The 18,395-nt window shown below is 40.6% G+C and overlaps 2 protein-coding genes and 1 non-coding gene across 3 annotated transcripts; 1 reads left to right on the top strand and 2 right to left on the bottom strand.

Moving 5' to 3' along the window:
• Window positions 1-3,119: 3,119 nt before the first annotated feature.
• LOC108433590 (cornifelin-like) lies at window positions 3,120-5,410 on the bottom strand. Its single transcript, XM_017708258.2, has 4 exons — window positions 5,305-5,410; window positions 4,522-4,650; window positions 3,540-3,676; window positions 3,120-3,382 (listed from the first exon to the last, which is right to left on the bottom strand). The coding sequence occupies exons 2-4, from the start codon at window positions 4,628-4,630 to the stop codon at window positions 3,284-3,286; spliced, it is 345 nt and encodes a 114-aa protein (XP_017563747.1). The 5' UTR covers window positions 4,631-4,650; window positions 5,305-5,410; the 3' UTR covers window positions 3,120-3,283.
• A 357-nt stretch (window positions 5,411-5,767) lies between these two features.
• On the bottom strand, window positions 5,768-16,712 carry mrps15 (mitochondrial ribosomal protein S15). The gene is made up of 8 exons (XM_017708257.2): window positions 16,421-16,712; window positions 10,251-10,313; window positions 10,071-10,146; window positions 8,787-8,835; window positions 8,479-8,563; window positions 8,311-8,369; window positions 7,772-7,963; window positions 5,768-6,125 (listed from the first exon to the last, which is right to left on the bottom strand). Exons 1-8 carry the CDS (start codon window positions 16,554-16,556, stop codon window positions 6,003-6,005), a joined length of 783 nt encoding a protein of 260 aa, XP_017563746.1. The 5' UTR covers window positions 16,557-16,712; the 3' UTR covers window positions 5,768-6,002.
• On the top strand, window positions 11,514-11,586 carry trnak-cuu. Its single transcript has one exon. It is a non-coding gene; the product is annotated as a tRNA-Lys (tRNA).
• Window positions 16,713-18,395: the final 1,683 nt, after the last annotated feature.

Raw genomic sequence — 18,395 nt, 5'->3', positions numbered from 1 at the left:
TCAAAACAAAAGAAGTGCAAAGCAAGACCACCATTGATGGAACTAACCTAACTAAATAGACCCCAATATAGAAATATGTACATATGCAGTCGTGACTGTCATGTTTCTTTTTTTCTGAATTCAGACAAACACTTTCATTTTATAGTAAATTAGTTTGGGTTAGTTTATGTTTATGATCAGAGACCTACAGATCAATATAGTAAAGGAAAACTTATTTGTGATCCTGAGTTTAAAGCAAGTTTTTATTCAGCTTGTAACTAATTTATAAAGTAATCTTAAACTGAAACTTTGCCTGTTTGTAAAAGTGATTTCAGAGCCACTCGGTTCTCCCTGATGAAAACTGTCTGCCTTCAGTGTTTTGTGCTTATGATCATTTTAATAGACGTCAGCGTCACTAATTAATGACGTTCTATTAAAAGACTGGTTTACCAAGAGAGACGCTGGAGGATTTTCACCTAAAATGAGTTCATGAAGCCAGTCTTATTACAAAAATGATAACAGGACATTAGTCATAATTAATTTTTAGCACTTTTACTTTCGATTCTTAAGTACATTTGAAGCCAAATACTTGTACTTTTACTCAAGTTGAGGTCTAGAGTAAGGACTTCTACTTTTACTGGAGTAATATTTTACTTTGGATATCTACTTTAACTCAAGTACATGATTTTTGTACTTCGTCAACCTGATCAAGCGATATTATGAAATGAACTGTTGCTGCTGAAGAAGGAAACAAGCAACACAGGCCAGCACGATCTTGCTGATGACCAGCATTCTTGTGATTTTAACATTTTTGCTGGTGACTGGCAGATTGTGGTGACAGCACATGATGTTATAGATATGTAGAAAATGAGGATCACTTCTCAAGATCTGAAGTCTCAGTACTTCAGTATTGATGCCATTCTTACATTTTGTTCTATAGCTGCTTTCTTGATCGTGGACTAGGCACTGAGTGTAGTAATATGTAAGATTAGGCTATCAGTGCTAATGTAAAATGTATCTTACAACCGCAATTCCAATGAAGTTGGGACATTCTGTAAAACAAATAAAAACAGAATACGATGATTTGCAAATACTTTTCAACCTATATTCAATTGAATCCACTACAAAGACAAGATATTTAACTTTATTATTTTTTTGCAAATATTCTCTCATTTTGAATTTGATGCCTGCAACACGTTCCAAAGAAGTTGGGACAGGGGCATGTTTACCACTGTGTTACATCACCTTTCCTTTTAACAACACTCAATAAGCGTTTGGGAACTGAGGACACTAATTGTTGAAGCTTTGAAGGTGGAATTCTTTCCCATTCTTGCTTGATGTACAACTTCAGTTGCTCAACAGTCCGAAAAAAGTTGGTACAGTAAATAAATTCCAAAAAAGTTGGTACAGTAAATAAAATGCAAATAAAAATTTGAAAACTGATTTGTAAATCCACTCTGACCAGTATTTAAATAGGACAGCAGGTTTAGAGTCCATTTTAACGGTTGAACATTCAGGAAAAGCAGAGTCCTGTGTGAGTAAGGATGTGCCAAGGCTTGCCACGTCACAAAAAATTCTCAGCAAGTAGTCCAACAGTTTAAAAGCATTTCTCAAGGAGAACTTGCAAGGGTTTTAGGTGTTTCACTCTTTACTATATTTTCAAAACAATAAGGGAGCACATAGAAATCTTTGTGTGTAAAGAGCATGGCCAAAAACTACAACAGAATGCCCATGACCTTCAATCCCACAGACAGCACTGCATTAAAAAACTGCATGCTTCTGAGAAGGAGATCACCACATGGGCTCAGGAAAACTTTGCCAAACTGTTGACAGTAAACACTGTTTGTCTGTATATCCACAAGTGCAAGCTATGACTGTGCCATGCACAGTGGAAGCCAACAATATCCTGAAACACCACCAACTTCTCTGGGCTCGAGCTCATCTGAAATGGACTGATGCAAAATAGAAACATGTTTTAAAAAGGCTAACTCACCAGACGACATTTGAAATTTTGTTGAATTAATGGATATAATTTTCTTTTTGCCAAAGAGGCAAAGGACCACAGAGATTGCAAGGTCTGTTGTAGTATGGAAGCGTATTAATGGATAACCTGCAGTTGTATAATGGCACCATTAATCTAATTCAGGGCTGTCCATGACAACACCAAGAAACATTTTGCATACAACAGTGTGGTTGTGTAACTGGAGAGTTCCAGCTTTTTTAGGAAGTGGGTTTGTACAACATGAAAGGATATCTGTCTGGCTGCTGTGACTGGTGATTCAGTCCACTCCAAGTGTCAAACCCCTGCAGTTTACAAAGCACCATGCTTTAAGATTACACCAAAATGGCCTCAGGAACCTTCCATGAAATCAACTGGTCTTCTAGAATGTGGCACTACACTGTAATTAGCCATTCCTCTGCGGTATAGTATGCGTAAATGCATAGGGTACAAATGCCAAAACGGATCAAATAAAAGGAAATTTACATCATGTGAAAGTACTGGCGAAGTTGCTTAGTGAAGTCAAGAAGAACAAAGTCGATATCATTTTCACGTGCACGGTAAACTTTGAAATAAAACTCTGATCTTCTCATACCTGAAATGTATGCTTGGCCTAACTCAAAATAATGAGAATTACTCAAATGAAATCTAGGCCTATTCTACAAGCATCATAGTCCAAAGTTATTCATTAATTATAAATAAAACATTTATGTAATAACATCCTTGATGACAGCGGTCACCATCTTCCTGATGCACTATTTTCCTGTTCAGTTCAAGCAGATCTGAAATCTAATGCAAAAGGGTCAACTTCCAGGAAGAGTTAGTCACCATTTCACTCAAAACTGCGCTTGCAACAAGATCTTTCCAAACAGTCTCACTTACTTCAACTAGACTAGTTTAAACCTGTTTTAAATCAATTTCCCAACTACATTTTCTTTTTACCCCCATGATACCCCCCATTGTTGGGACAGAGCTTTGTGAAAATAAACACCTCTATTAGAGAGAAGAAAAAAAAATGTTTTCTGATCAAGTGTATTATATGTGAGCTGTTATTCTTTTCTTTATGTTATTCTTTTTCTTTATTTTTCTCTTTATGTCCAAAATTGTTACAAATGAATATACATGGAATGAAACTCTTCAAACTGTTCAATGTGTGATTATTTATTATGTTTTACTGCTTGTGTTTTATATAAAGTTAATTATTAATTTCAGAAATTTTATTCTCTGGTTGACTGTAAAAATAATAATAAAAAAAAGTGACTGTGATACTTTGCTACAAAGTAAGGTTACAGCAGTAACACATGATTATGCCTCTCCATTCCTAATGCGAATTTCTCTGGCCATTCGACAAGTCTCAAATATTCCACAGCAACAGGTCATCAGGGCATCGTTGCATATTGTACCCTGTAAGAAAGATGAATGATTTAGTCAAGCCTACCAACTTGAGAATAAGCTGGTACCACAACAGTGACAAGTTAAAAACAAATTGAAATCATTACTCATTTATGAACCTTCATAATCTCTAGACAGAACATCATGTCATGTTATAGTTGTAACTCACTTGAATGCCATAGGTCAGTCTCATGTGCGTCCTCATAGCAGCCATGCCTCCAGGAACACATGCCAGACATGCATTTTCTCCATACTTGTTAGCTGTGTAGCATCCCAGTGCAATTGGACAAAGAAAACCAAGGCCACCTGTATGGTACAGAAGGTGCAAGGAGTGTGTATAAGATCCCTGATGACATGATCATGAGTGAACAGTCATTATAATGTTAGGAGGCATTGCGAGTTCGCCTTTTGGCAATGCATGTTAGACTTAAACAACATTTAAATATTTATGGTCTGATCAGAGGATGAGCTGATCTTAAACTCTCACTTTAACTACTAAATCAAAGAATAGGCTAAAAAAAGTTTGCAACACAAAAGGGAATTTTATCTAAAGCATAATTTAATTGTTAACACGTAAACAAAGTCATTCAAAGTGATGCCCCATTATAAAGAAACTTATAGAGTCAGAATTGTTCATAGTTATGGTGATAGGAAACAGATGACCAAAGCCTTAAATTCCCTGTAAAGCTACAAATACTCTGCCTAATACCAGGGACTTTTAGGTTTACATTTTTTTAAAATATATGAATAGTGGTGTGACACATACAGGGCATTGTAAGGCAAATAATATCCAAAGTAAACTTATTTTCCCCCAGCTGTAGCACTATTTTACCATTATAAACATTACACAAACATTCATGTACGTTCACCGGTCATATTAAACAATAAATAAAATGGCTACATTGCGACCCCTGGTTCCAATATGTAAAGAAACTGTAAAGAAATTCAAGTCAGTAAGCTTTTCTACAATGGACTGTTTACATCAATCCACTCTGAATAACTGTTCACATTTCAGCAAATGAATTATGCAGATAAATGTTGAAAAATCAGTGAAATTCTCTTTTAACATCCATTTAGTGGCTAAAATGACAGGCTGAAGATTTGGGCACTCAGACTGTTTTACTGGTTTAGGGAGTCTTTTCGTTACTCACAGATGAGCAGATCACTGCAGCAGGAGCAGAGGCCTGTGCTCCACTCTCCTGTCTGCACGTTGGTTCCATATGAACCTGCTGCTGGCTGATGAGTCACAGGGTTTGACATGTCAATCAACTTGGGGTTGTCTACAAAAAAATTAAAAGATAGAACAACCATCATTTCCACAGTTTATCGTGTGATGGAAGAAAACTTCACAAATTCAATCACAGTAGAAATAACTCAAATGTAATTGAAAAGCTTGTAAGAAGACAACTATTTTGTATCTTCTCAAATTTGAGATGCTTAAATAGATTTTAATAGGTCATTATTTTCTTGCCTAAAATCTCAAATGTAAAAGAGCAGTAATGTGGAGTTTTCTGTTTTACATGTCCCGTGCAGTTTTTAAACTAGTGTAACAAGGTGTTAAACTACTATGGTGAGCTCGAGAGTTCAAAGACTCAAAAATGTACAATATTAACTACATGCCTACAAAATTGTACCAAATCAATGGCATACAAGATCAAACATGTGAACACAATAATAACAACCCATCATCTTCATAAGCATTAGAAACACACAATATGTCATTGTCTAAAGCCATTTGAATGCGTCATTCTCACTGGTTTGGCTCTGGTTTACATGAAACAACACAATGAAAAGCGGACCTGTGACCTTCTGCTACAAAATACGGCAAGTGCTGATTGAGGATGATCTGACCAAAGTTAAATGTGAATTAAAGATGATACACAATGTTTATATGAAGAAATAACATCAAATGTAAGCTGACTGAAATCGCTTACCTTGTCTGCTCTTCTGATCCTCTTGATCTGGATGCTTCGCACAAAAGGAAGTTGTGACACACTACCGCACAGTGCAACACGCCTGCAATGTTTCCGATGCACCCCACAACCCTCAGACACATTTGATCTCAAGTATTGCTCAATGCAATAAGGCCAGGATTGCTCCATGACATAGGACATGTGACTGTGTGAATAATTAAAATACATAGAAGTACAGAGATTTTTGTTAATGTTTTAACGCTTTGGCCCATTTTTATATGACCATCACGTACAAGTAATAAAACAGACTTAACGGAGCTGAACACAGACAAGCTAGATCTTCTAACCACAACCACAAAATGCATCATGCTACATTCGCCTCTTATCTTTGCCTCAAATCTTCATTTGCTGGAGTTGTGTGTAAAAGCGATTGCATAGAAAAAGAAAAAAGTCTGTGATGTAATAAATTCTCTTTGAGAAAAGGTTGAACACAGCACAAACCATTTATTTAGTCATGTTGACAGATGGACAATGTTGACTCATTTTGACGGACATAATGTTTTGACACAGGATCTTCAAATACTGAAGAAACATCAGGTTTTTGTAGCGTGATAAAGGTAAAATATACAGAAAACACCAGCTGTCAGAGGCTCAGGTAACCAATTCTTTGTTTAGGTGTTTAACTGCAGTTACTGTATATGATTAGCTTTTATGTGTTATTATATTGCAGTCCCTTGGGCATCTGGAGGACTAGTGCTTGAGGTTTCAGTCTTCTCCTGAGACAGTGACTGTTTCATTTTATTTCTCTGCTCTGCTTTTTGCTTCTGGACCTCTTTGAAGACCTAAGATGGACAGAGACACAGGCATTGATGAAGACAACTTAAATACCAACATAGAAACTAACATGAAGCACTAAGGTACACTGCTGTGATTTATCGTTTTCAACATCTGATGAAATACACAAAGTAGAGAAGTGTGAATAATTAAAAAACCTGAATTATATACATGGCAAATGTGAGAAGTAATAACTCACTAGGGTGTCCTATAAATATTTTTGTTAAGCGCTAACTATAAGCCTTCCAAAACTGCTGAGCCCGTCAAATGCCAATAAAATCAGAAAGTGGTGATTCGTAAAATCTCCTTGACTTGTATTAAACTGAAAACAGTCAAAACCATCTGATGTTTTACCTTGTGAACTTTTGAAACTTATGAAATTTTTGGAAAATATACACTCATTCCAACTTTGATGCATGCAACACATTCCAAAAAAGTTGGGACAGGAGCATGTTTACCACTGTGCTACATCACATTTTCTTAAATCATTTGGGATTGAAGACACAAATTGATACAGCTTTAAAAGCAGATTTTTTTTGCAACCATTACTAGCGTCATTGTCATATCTTACACTACACATCTTCAGGTCTACACTGCAGGCAGGCCAGCAACCATACTAAACCGCAGCCACTACACTGTTGTAACAGATGCAGAATGTGGCTTGATGTTGAAACAAGCATGGATACCCATGAAAAATACACTGTCTGAAAGGCAGCATATGTTGCTCCAAAAAGCGTTTATATCTTTCAGGATTAACGGTACCTTCACAAATGTGCCTTGGTAAAAATTTAACCATGCCAAAGGCACTGATATACCCCTCTAGCATGATAGATGATGCTTTTAAACTTTACACTGGTAAGAATGTGGATGGTGCTTTTCTCTTTCAACCTATCTATAAATTATCTGAAAGGTAGACTTGTCAGACTACAGTACATTTCCACTGTGTATCAGTCCATTTCAGATGAACTCCAGCCCAGAGCAGTCGGTGGCACCTCTGGTTGTTATTGTTACACGGCTCCCACTGTGCACGCTACAGTTTTAACTAGCATTTGTGAATGCAATGATGAACAGTGTTTACTGAAAACCCAATGAGTCCAACTGGTGATATCCATCATGAAAGCAGGGCGGTTTTTAAAGCGCTGCAGTCTAAAGTGGTCGAAGGTCATGAGCATTCAGTTGTTGTTTTTAGCCTTGCTCTTTACACACAAAGACTACTCTGGATTCCCTCATCTTTAATGATATTATAAAGGACTATGCTTTTGCTAGACGCTCCTTTTATACTCAAACATGACTGCATCATCTTTTTTTGGAGACTTCTTTTAAGGTTTCACAACATTCACAGTCTTAAATCTCCCTTTAACAACTTTTTTGACATGTTGCAGACATCAATTTCCAAATGAACTTATATTTACAAAAAACAACAAAGCTGACAATGCTAAAACCTTCCATATCTGGTCTTTATACTGTTTTAATTAAAATAAGGTCAAACTGGATTTACAAATCACTACTTTCTGTTCTTTATTTACAATCCAAATACTGTGCAAACCTTTTTTGGAATTGAAGTTTAAATACATCAAATCTTCACAGCATTTGTAATGCTTAAAAAAAGCCCCACTCATAACTTAAAGGAAGAAAGGCCAGTTTAATATGCTACCTTGATGCATAGGGCCTTCTTAGCCAACCAGCGTCGGGTAGCCCGTCTGTAGTACTCTGGAGGGAACGTATATGAGATGCCAAGTTCTTGACAGACCTTCTCAAATGCATCATAGTGAGTTCTTCTCAGGACTTTTAGCATTTTGCTCCTTTGGTCAATTCTCATCAGCATCCACCTTTTGTTAGCCTTGTCCTAAGGCAATATGCAAAATTATACAAGTGAGCCAAGACACAATTATTAATATTAACGTAGCTTTTAATGTAGTATGTAGTATTATTAATAATATGGCTGCAGAATCATCTACCATTCAGGTTCTGCCTTCTTTATATAATGTACATAGACATTATACATACATTTTTTTTTTTTTTCATTTTTTTCATATGTGGTGAAATGCATTTACTCTCTGATCAGAGCACACAGGAAATCCTGTGCCTCTTTGAGGGTGTGAGGGGGATGGACTGTGAAGAGTGCTATAACACCTTTAATGACTGCAAAACACACAAATACACAAGAAAGATGACTTATCCTCTGACACATACCTTGGGGTGCTTCTGCAAGTGCTCCTGAAAGTTGCGAATTTGTGCCGTCAAAATGGCAACTACAAAGCAAGTTAGAAAACATCCATTACACAAAAGCAAGAAAGAGTCACATTCTGTGATTGTGGCTGATGCAATTCTTATCTCAAAGGGCAAAAATCAGGAACCTACTCTTAACCTCCGGTGAGCTGCGGTCATTTTCATCCCTCCGGACCTTTGCAACCAGCTGTTCCTTCTTCAAGTGGAGTTTTTCACTCTGGGCATAGATATTGGTACTATTCAATTACATGTGACAATAAATGTGAAGACTTTTTTTATTCAAAGGACTTTGCCATCAGAACCACCTGCTCAAAAACCAATGTTAAAGGAGTACATAGTCTAAGCCACAATCTGCCTTATCCTTCATTTAACAGAGTAACAGGTTTAAATGCATTCTGAGAAAGACAAAAGAACATGGTGTTCAAATGAAAGAGTCATACATGGCTTGCGAGTTCCAGTGTGAGAAGCTTCTTGACCACATCTTCAACTCTGCAAACATGTGACACAGTAGGATTTAATTTAGACATTGAAGTGAAACATTTCAGATTTGCAAAAGAGACTGAACCTCCTTTTCAAATTTGGTGGGCTTATAGCCCAAGATGATGTATGTAAGTTTTATTTGGTTGTGTTGTTCCTTCAGATTGCCACAGGAAAAACATTCAAGTCTTTAAAATTCAAACATTAATTCTGCCATATCCAAGCCTTCTTCAACCATCACAGGAGTTAAAATATCTATTAACTTCAGCATACCGAGACAGAGCAATATATACCCATTCCTCCTTACAATGTTGTGTAAAGTTTGCTGGTGGCAACAATGGTCAATGGTTCTGGAGGTCTAGCCACATATAATGAATGGGATTAATGTCAGGAATCTAATTTGGACACTCCAAAACATCTGTTTTCTTCCTTTAAGCCACTAGAGGAAACCCTCACTAGTTGAAGTGCTCTGACTGCTTGAAGGAGCTTGACTGACATTATCAAACTTTACAGTAATCCTACCATAACTGCCTCACCATCCTTTTTTTCTTCCATTTTTAATGCCTAATCTTCCTACTGAACTGAAAGTTGCTGATATTTTACATCACATGGCAGCATAAGCTTCAGAGATAAATAACTGGGACAAAATACACCTTTAACCTACATCACATTGTGTCTAACTGCAGTCTAGGCCAGCCACAAAATAGGGTTTCCTTGTTTTAACACAATGCTTCAGCACATTGTGTTTCCCTTTTTTTAACACCAAATTTAAGGATGTGGCTGCTCAGCCTTAGCCTAATCATTGAGATGTACTGATGGTTAACCTGTACTTCACAACTGTAGGGTGTACAGCAAAATTAATTCTTAATATAAAAATAATCTGGAGCAGAGCAATACAGCAAAAAAATATATCCCAATACTTCAAGACATTTTGAAGATAAACAATATGCATCGTGGTATTTTGTTTTTCTGAGATTTAACAAATTGGAAGAGATAAAATAGAACTTGTATTGCCACATATAAACCTAGTCTAATAATAGCAGTAATAACCCCACAACTACAGTGATTTTGCACTGCAAATAAACAGGCCTAATTATGCTCACTTTGTAATGTAGTTAGTGCTTCTTTAAGACAGACTACATTAACAATATGCTCAGTAAAGTGTATTGTGACAGTTTATCACAGAAATGCTAAAATATCAGCATATTGCCCACCCTTATCTGGAGAATTACATAGAGGATGCGTACGTGTGAGCAAGTGGAACAGAAGCATATTCAGGTTTCAGCATTGATGGTGACAAGTCTTGTAGTTGACTCTGAAATTCTGTTTTGAGAAAAAATAAACAGTAAGAAAAGCACCCCCATTCATTCAAAATATATATTCATGAACAGCATGTGATATGGTCAAGCCCATGCCCTTTTGCTTACCTTGCTTTTTTCGTACTGCTTGGGCATACTGTCTGACTGATTGGCTTGTGAAGTTTTCATGACCTAAAATAAACCACCAAATAGCTTGAATACCAAGCAACAGACTTCACAAGTGAACAAAATCTGATGATGTAGTTACATTTTTCACATGAAGGCTGTGTTTAAAAAAATGACATGTGCAACGAAATGCCAAGCAAACTAGGCCAACACTAAAGCAAAGTAAGCTAAAAGTGAGAAATTATCTTCAGTAAAACCAAAGCTGACACAACCATCTGAGAAAAGATACTGAGGAAAAACAGATCAAATGGGGGGTTGGTGGAAATGACTTGGTAGCCCACATCCTTTCCACACCCCCGCTTTAAGAGTTCACACACTCCCTCCGTCTGGCAACTAAACTTCTGACCTACCAAACTTCTAACCAGTTTTCAATGAGGAACATCTCTCTGAGCTACAAATCTTATATGCATAGTGATTTACATGACTGCATAAGTGAATACTAAACTACATTGTTTAGGGCAGTCACAGAGTTCCTCTTCTCTCCATAGTTTAGTGTCTTCCTTGCTCTAACACACCTGATTAGCAACTGAACCAAACTTCCTGAGACTGATTTGTGTGTGCTGGATGTGTATGCTCCACATTGGGATTCAGAAACAAGTGTAAGCAAAACTGTAATGAATCATCAATATCATCTAAAACAGATATGAAGTCAGCTATGGCTTCTCGTAAGTGGTTGGTTTTATGCAGCAAATTGATATGCAGCAAACCCACACAATGAAAACATTTTTGTAACCCACTTTTTTCTCTTTAGCCAAGATCATGTTAGAAATGAATCACAGCGTATTTTAACGCAGTGGTTTCAAACCCGTTCCCAGGGCCCTTGATGTAGCAAAATGTGTAGAAAATGTGGACCAGTTTGAGAACCTCTGCTCTTACAGACAAAGACTGATGACGTGCACCCAAAACCACAGGGAGAGGAAGCGCACACCTACACCATCTGCTGGTTGTGTTTTAAATCACCATTTATTTCTCCGTAGGGGCAAAGCTGGAACTTCTGTGAAATAGTCCATTTTTGACCAAACAGGCACAACAGCTACAAATACAACATAACAGAAGAATATTTTACTGAGCAATATATCTGTGAAGATCAAAGTAAAATTGAACTACAAAACCCATGGTTCAATGCACGCGCCTCTAGGCAGAATGTGCATCAGTGACATCATCCATGCGACACTTGTAGTCCGTTTTGGGGAAATCCCGGCTATAGCCTGGCTAGCTAAGTCGGTAGAGCATGAGACTCTTAATCTCAGGGTCGTGGGTTTGCGCCCCACGTTGGGTGCAAATACACTTTGTGGTTGGGATAGTGTAGTGGTTAACACCTCTGCCTTCTACACTGTAGACTGGGGTTCAATCCCCACCTGGGTAAACACCCTACACTATACCAATAAGAGTCCTTGGGCAAGACTCCTAACACCACCTTGGCCTACCTGTGTAAAAAAATGATCAAATTGTAAGTCGCTCTGGATAAGAGGGTCAGCCAAATGCCAGAAATGGAAATCGTGTAAAAACTTTTTCCTTCTTTTACTGTCAATTAATCGTTTTGAATATTGACAATGTCAAATTTACCTCAACATGGTGGTGACTGTGCACATTACGTTGTCAAAGCCATAATCGCCTGCAACTCATTGTGAACACAAACAGCAGGGGGCGAGGTTTCTACTTTACTGCCCTTTCCTCCTAAACACTGACACACTGGACTAGTGTGGCTAACTACACATACTAAATGTAGCTGATAACAGCGTTAAGTTAACACGAAAGCCGGCTCTGACTAAATGCAAAAGACAGCAAGGCAAGACAGAAAGACACTCCTAGGTCAGCACTGGTATGACTAAAAAGCACTGCTGCAAACTATTTGCCACCAAACTGCGTGCTGTGTTAGATAACCGGAGTGGTGTAATGTCAGTGTGGCTGATCTGAATATGTAATATTGAGGCTGCTCCTACTCATGACTGAGAGACTCCAGGTGAGGAGCTGAGTGTATGTGTGATGGTGAGGCTGCTCCTACTCCTGACTGAGAGACTCCGGGTGACGAGCTGAGTGTATGTGTGATAGTGAGGCTGCTCCTACTCCTGACTGAGAGACTCCAGGTGAGGAGCTGAGTGTATGTGTGATAGTGAGGCTGCTCCTACTCCTGACTGAGAGACTCCAGGTGAGGAGCTGAGTGTATGTGTGATAGTGAGGCTGCTCCTACTCCTGACTGAGAGACTCCGGGTGACGAGCTGAGTGTATGTGTGATAGTGAGGCTGCTCCTACTCCTGACTGAGAGACTCCAGGTGAGGAGCTGAGTGTATGTGTGATAGTGAGGCTGCTCCTACTCCTGACTGAGAGACTCCGGGTGAGGAGCTGAGTGTATGTGTGATAGTGAGGCTGCTCCTACTCATGACTGAGAGACTCCGGGTGAGGAGCTGAGTGTATGTGTGATAGTGAGGCTGCTCCTAATCATGACTGAGAGACTCCGGGTGAGGAGCTGAGGGTATATGTGATAGTGAGGCTGCTCCTACTCATGACTGAGAGACTCCGGTGAGGAGCTGAGTGTATGTGTGATAGTGAGGCTGCTCCTACTCATGACTGAGAGACTCCGGGTGACGAGCTGAGTGTATGTGTAACAGTGAGGCTGCTCCTACTCCTGACTGAGAGACTCCGGGTGAGGAGCTGAGTGTATGTGTAACAATGAGGCTGCTCCTACTCCTGATTGAGAGACTCCGGGTGAGGAGCTGAGTGTATGTGTAACAGTGAGGCTGCTCCTACTCCTGACTGAGAGACTCCGGGTGAGGAGCTGAGTGTACAGGTGCTGGTCAACGAATTAGAATAATTTGAAATAGTGCAATCATGAAATTCTCTGAATGCATTTTTTGTGCAGAAAGCAAATCAGGTGTTCACCGCACCTGTCCTACTCGTTAGACTAATCACAGAACTCGTTACCTGTAGAAAATTTGCTCAGCTGAGCTTTCCAAAAGGCCCATTTAGGCCATTTAACTGTGACACTGTTGTTTTATTGAATTAGAATAATGGAGAAACCGTTTCATTGAATTAGAATAATTTTTATTATAATTACAATCATCACTTTCTCAGTATTTTGTGGCTGCCCCCTTGGCTTGTAAGACTGCCTGAAGTATCCGCGGCATCGATTTGACCAGCTTGTCGCAAGTTTCCGCACTCACAGCTTCCCAGGCAGTGGCGATGTTCTGCTTCAGTTGGTCCAGCGTAGTAGGCTTTCTGTCGCGAATTTTCCGCTTGACGATGGCCCAAAGGTTTTCAATGACATTGAGGTCAGGCGAGTTGGCCGGCCATGCCAAAACTTCAAGCTGTTTTTTAGTGAACCAATCTTTGGTCGACTTTGCCGCATGAGCCGGTGCAAGATCCTGTTGAAATATGAAGTCTTCTTCGCCGAACTGTTCCTCAACAGTCGGAATCAGGAACGTTTCCAGAATATCTTGATATACGGCAGCATTGACAGTCTTCTTGAGGAAGCAGAGTTTCCCTACACCTCGAGCGGACATGCATCCCCAGACCATAACGCTCTGGGGAAACTTGACAGATCTTTTCACGCACTCGTGGTTGTAGGTTTCGCCACCACGACGCCAGACACGAGGACCTTGGTCACCGAAGGAGATGCAGAAGCGTGATTCGTCACTGAAGACCACTTTCTGCCAGTCTTCAGCAGTCCACTCGCTGTGTTCTTTGGCCCACTTCAGCCGTTTCTCCATTTGTTTCTTGTTCAGCATCGGTTTTACTGCTGGAACGCGAGATTTGAAGCCGAGTTCGCGCAGACGACGGTAAGTGGTTGATCTGGAGACGTCAGCACCGGTCTGCTTGTTCCACAAGTCGGTGAGCTCGGAAGTGGACTTGAACCGGTTGCTGACTGCGATCTTTCTCAGCTGCTTGTTGTCGCGAGCAGAAGTTTTTCGGACGCCGGAACAGTTGGTGCGCTTGCTGCAGTTTTTCTTGAGAGCTTTGCAGACGGAAGACTGGCTGATGCCGAGCTGCTCAGCAATTTTAGTTTGGGTCAAGCCTTGTTGGCGAAGGGCTTGAATTTGAGCCACTATTCCGGTTGAGAGGTCGCGCTGCTTACCCATGATTGATTTTACAACTTAGAAATTCTACTCAACCCTGACTTTATACTGCACAGTGAACACTCTTCACAGAAAACAAAAATTCGAGCATTTATTCTAATTCAATGAAACGGTTTCTCCATTATTCTAATTCAATAAAACAACAGTGTCACAGTTAAATGGCCTAAATGGGCCTTTTGGAAAGCTCAGCTGAGCAAATTTTCTACAGGTAACGAGTTCTGTGATTAGTCTAACGAGTAGGACAGGTGCGGTGAACACCTGATTTGCTTTCTGCACAAAAAATGCATTCAAAGAATTTCATGATTGCACTATTTCAAATTATTCTAATTCGTTGACCAGCACCTGTATGTGTAACAGTGAGGCTGCTCCTACTCCTGACTGAGAGATTCCGGGTGACGAGCTGAGTGTATGTGTGATAGTGAGGCTGCTCCTACTCCTGACTGAGAGACTCCGGGTGAGGAGCTGAGTGTATATGTGATAGTGAGGCTGCTCCTACTCCTGACTGAGAGACTCCGGGTGAGGAGCTGAGTGTATATGTGATAGTGAGGCTGCTCCTACTCCTGACTGAGAGACTCCGGGTGACGAGCTGAGTGTATGTGTGATAGTGAGGCTGCTCCTACTCCTGACTGAGAGACTCCGGGTGACGAGCTGAGTGTATGTGTGATAGTGAGGCTGCTCCTACTCCTGACTGAGAGACTCCAGGTGAGGAGCTGAGTGTATGTGTGACAGTGAGGCTGCTCCTACTCCTGACTGAGAGACTCCGGGTGAGGAGCTGAGGGTATATGTGACAGTGAGGCTGCTCCTACTCCTGACTGAGAGACTCCAGGTGAGGAGCTGAGGGTATGTGTAACAGTGAGGCTGCTCCTACTCCTGACTGAGAGACTCCGGGTGAGGAGCTGAGGGTATGTGTGATAGTGAGGCTGCTCCTACTCATGACTGAGAGACTCCGGGTGAGGAGCTGAGTGTATGTGTGATAGTGAGGCTGCTCCTACTCCTGACTGAGAGACTCCGGGTGACGAGCTGAGTGTATGTGTGATAGTGAGGCTGCTCCTACTCATGACTGAGAGACTCCGGTGAGGAGCTGAGTGTATGTGTGATAGTGAGGCTGCTCCTACTCCTGACTGAGAGACTCCGGGTGAGGAGCTGAGTGTATATGTGATAGTGAGGCTGCTCCTACTCATGACTGAGAGACTCCGGTGAGGAGCTGAGTGTATGTGTGATAGTGAGGCTGCTCCTACTCCTGACTGAGAGACTCCGGGTGAGGAGCTGAGTGTATGTGTGATAGTGAGGCTGCTCCTACTCCTGACTGAGAGACTCCGGGTGAGGAGCTGAGTGTATATGTGATAGTGAGGCTGCTCCTACTCATGACTGAGAGACTCCGGTGAGGAGCTGAGTGTATGTGTAACAGTGAGGCTGCTCCTACTCCTGACTGAGAGACTCCGGGTGAGGAGCTGAGTGTATATGTGATAGTGAGGCTGCTCCTACTCATGACTGAGAGACTCCGGTGAGGAGCTGAGTGTATGTGTGATAGTGAGGCTGCTCCTACTCCTGACTGAGAGACTCCGGGTGAGGAGCTGAGTGTATGTGTGATAGTGAGGCTGCTCCTACTCCTGACTGAGAGACTCCGGGTGAGGAGCTGAGTGTATATGTGATAGTGAGGCTGCTCCTACTCATGACTGAGAGACTCCGGTGAGGAGCTGAGTGTATGTGTGATAGTGAGGCTGCTCCTACTCCTGACTGAGAGACTCCGGGTGACGAGCTGAGTGTATGTGTGATAGTGAGGCTGCTCCTACTCCTGACTGAGAGACTCCGGGTGACGAGCTGAGTGTATGTGTGATAGTGAGGCTGCTCCTACTCCTGACTGAGAGACTCCGGGTGACGAGCTGAGTGTATGTGTGATAGTGAGGCTGCTCCTACTCCTGACTGAGAGACTCCGGGTGACGAGCTGAGTGTATGTGTGATAGTGAGGCTGCTCCTACTCATGACTGAGAGACTCCGGTGAGGAGCTGAGTGTATGTGTGATAGTGAGGCTGCTCCTACTCCTGACTGAGAGACTCCGGGTGACGAGCTGAGTGAGCGGCCGTCCTGCTGTGACACTCCCGCACGGCGAGCCCGAAGATGCAGTCCATGTTCGTAAAACCACTGCTGCTGATTTCAGGATGTTTGTCAACCCCATTCTGCCTCTGCAGTTGTTCCCCTCTGGGTCCGGTTTTCTCACACAGGCCGAAAATAAACAGCGATGGAAATCGTCTACTGCTCAGTGTCGGAGGCAGCCATATCACGCAGCTTCTTCTGTAGAGTTTATTTAGCGACTTGCGAACATGTGAGAGAAGCGTTCCCTCCACCTACTGCACTGGAGTGGAAATGCACGTATGTTATTTGTACTGTAAGGCGGATTTATACTGAATTAAAATACAGATCAATAAAATAACAAGGTCTGTAAATGTAATATTATTAAAAATGATAAAAGATACAATAAATGTAACATTAATAATAAAGACTTTGACCCGTATAGACATCATACAGGGATATGATCTATGCTACTCCGTGCAGCACTTTAATCATTTCATTTAACACCGGAGATGTCTTTTTTAGCTATTTCGTTTTGTTTTATTCGAAATAAGGAGTCATAAAGCAGAGTAGCCTATGACCCGAGGAACCAGTGCCATAACTATGTATTCTGTTTCATCTGCACTCTGTCAGCCCGGTTTTTCTGTTCAGCTGTGGTTTTTTGTTTTGTTTTTTCCCAAATGTGAATCCATCACCGTTCCTCGTTTTAGTGTTAATTCAGTCAGACGACTGGCTGCTTCGTTAACCTTCACCGCCATGTGCTCAATTCAGCAAAATCTCACCTCCATTCCAGTGAGGGTCTTCCTGGAGCTTCACTAGCCTACCAGAAACCAGCAAGAGCAATGAAAAGCTGTTGCACTGATGCAGGCAGCAGTGAAAACGAACAGATTAGGGATGTACTGATGTGGGAATTGTGGGCTGATGTGTATGTATGTGTGCATCCAATACTTTTCATGTACATATCTACCCATGCTGGTACATAAACGTTTCTAAAATAGTAAAACGTAGTACCAACTAAATCTCCCTGGTTTTGTAGAAGGTTAGAAATTCAGTAAAATAAATGAAATGCAGATATTTTAGCATCAACCATTCTGCTCGCTCGCAGTACAGTAAATCTGTCATCAAATGCTGGTTTGAAATTTTGGTCAACGCTTTACACCTGTCTGATACGAGTACACAGTGATAAAAAGTCACTTTTGTTAGCTCTCTATTTCAAGGCACTACTTGAATTTTCTAGAAACTTACAGTTTATTTTTCAGCTTATTGAGGTAGGGTGAGACAAACACTGTACTGTAATGAATCCATAAGCTAAACTAGGACTAATAACTATTCATGGAGCATGATTTGTTCTCCTAGAAACATCTCTATGAAAACCCATCACTGTATAAAAGATACACAGGACTTCTTTTGTTGTCTCAGAGCAGTTTGGATCTGTAAGTGCTTATAACAGATAATTAAATTGTTGAAGAGTAATCACTTTATTAAACAAGAAGAGCAGAGTAAACAACATGAATTGCCAAGTTTTTGTTTGGCCTTAAATGGTTAATATTTGCTGAAGTACTGAATCTGCTCTGATAAGAAGTTCTGCTCTGAGGCTCTGGTGGCTGCAGTTGCTTTAGTATTTATTGTAATGTTAATTATTTATTTCATAGCTATTGATAATGAATTGATTATAGTCTTTTGATATTTAAGGTACATGTATTTGCTATGGCACAATGAAAAAGTATGCAAATTTCAATCTCACCAAAATGTCCAGTTCTCAGTGTCTCACAGGTCTGTGCTTTTTGGCTGTAGATTTGTCTAAATGTCATTCAGTAAATGAAGTTGCAGGTCTAGTCAGAGAAAAAAAAGGCTCTTACACTTCAGCTACCTTTGTTACCACAGTGCAATTCATGATGCTGTAGTTTTACGGTGCTGCAGTCACCATCAGGTGAAAGGAAAAACT

The sequence above is a fragment of the Pygocentrus nattereri genome, chromosome 3, assembly GCF_015220715.1.
Source record: "Pygocentrus nattereri isolate fPygNat1 chromosome 3, fPygNat1.pri, whole genome shotgun sequence".
Taxonomy (NCBI): Eukaryota; Metazoa; Chordata; class Actinopteri; order Characiformes; family Serrasalmidae; genus Pygocentrus; species Pygocentrus nattereri.
The sequence above is the reverse complement of the archived record's forward strand: the minus strand, read 5'-3'. Positions and strand labels throughout refer to the sequence as shown.

Coding starts and splice junctions, on each gene's coding strand:
- LOC108433590 (XM_017708258.2), bottom strand. CDS start 4,630: ATGTCAAACCCTGTGACTCATCAGCCAGCAGCAGGTTCATATGGAACC. Junction 3,677..4,521: donor CTGCAGTGATCTGCTCATCT/GTGAGTAACGAA, acceptor TGTACCATACAG/GTGGCCTTGGTTTTCTTTGT. Junction 3,383..3,539: donor GACTGACCTATGGCATTCAA/GTGAGTTACAAC, acceptor TCTTTCTTACAG/GGTACAATATGCAACGATGC.
- mrps15 (XM_017708257.2), bottom strand. CDS start 16,556: ATGGGGTTGACAAACATCCTGAAATCAGCAGCAGTGGTTTTACGAACA. Junction 8,564..8,786: donor CACTGGAACTCGCAAGCCAT/GTATGACTCTTT, acceptor ATCTATGCCCAG/AGTGAAAAACTCCACTTGAA. Junction 6,126..7,771: donor AGAAGGCCCTATGCATCAAG/GTAGCATATTAA, acceptor TGTCCATCTTAG/GTCTTCAAAGAGGTCCAGAA.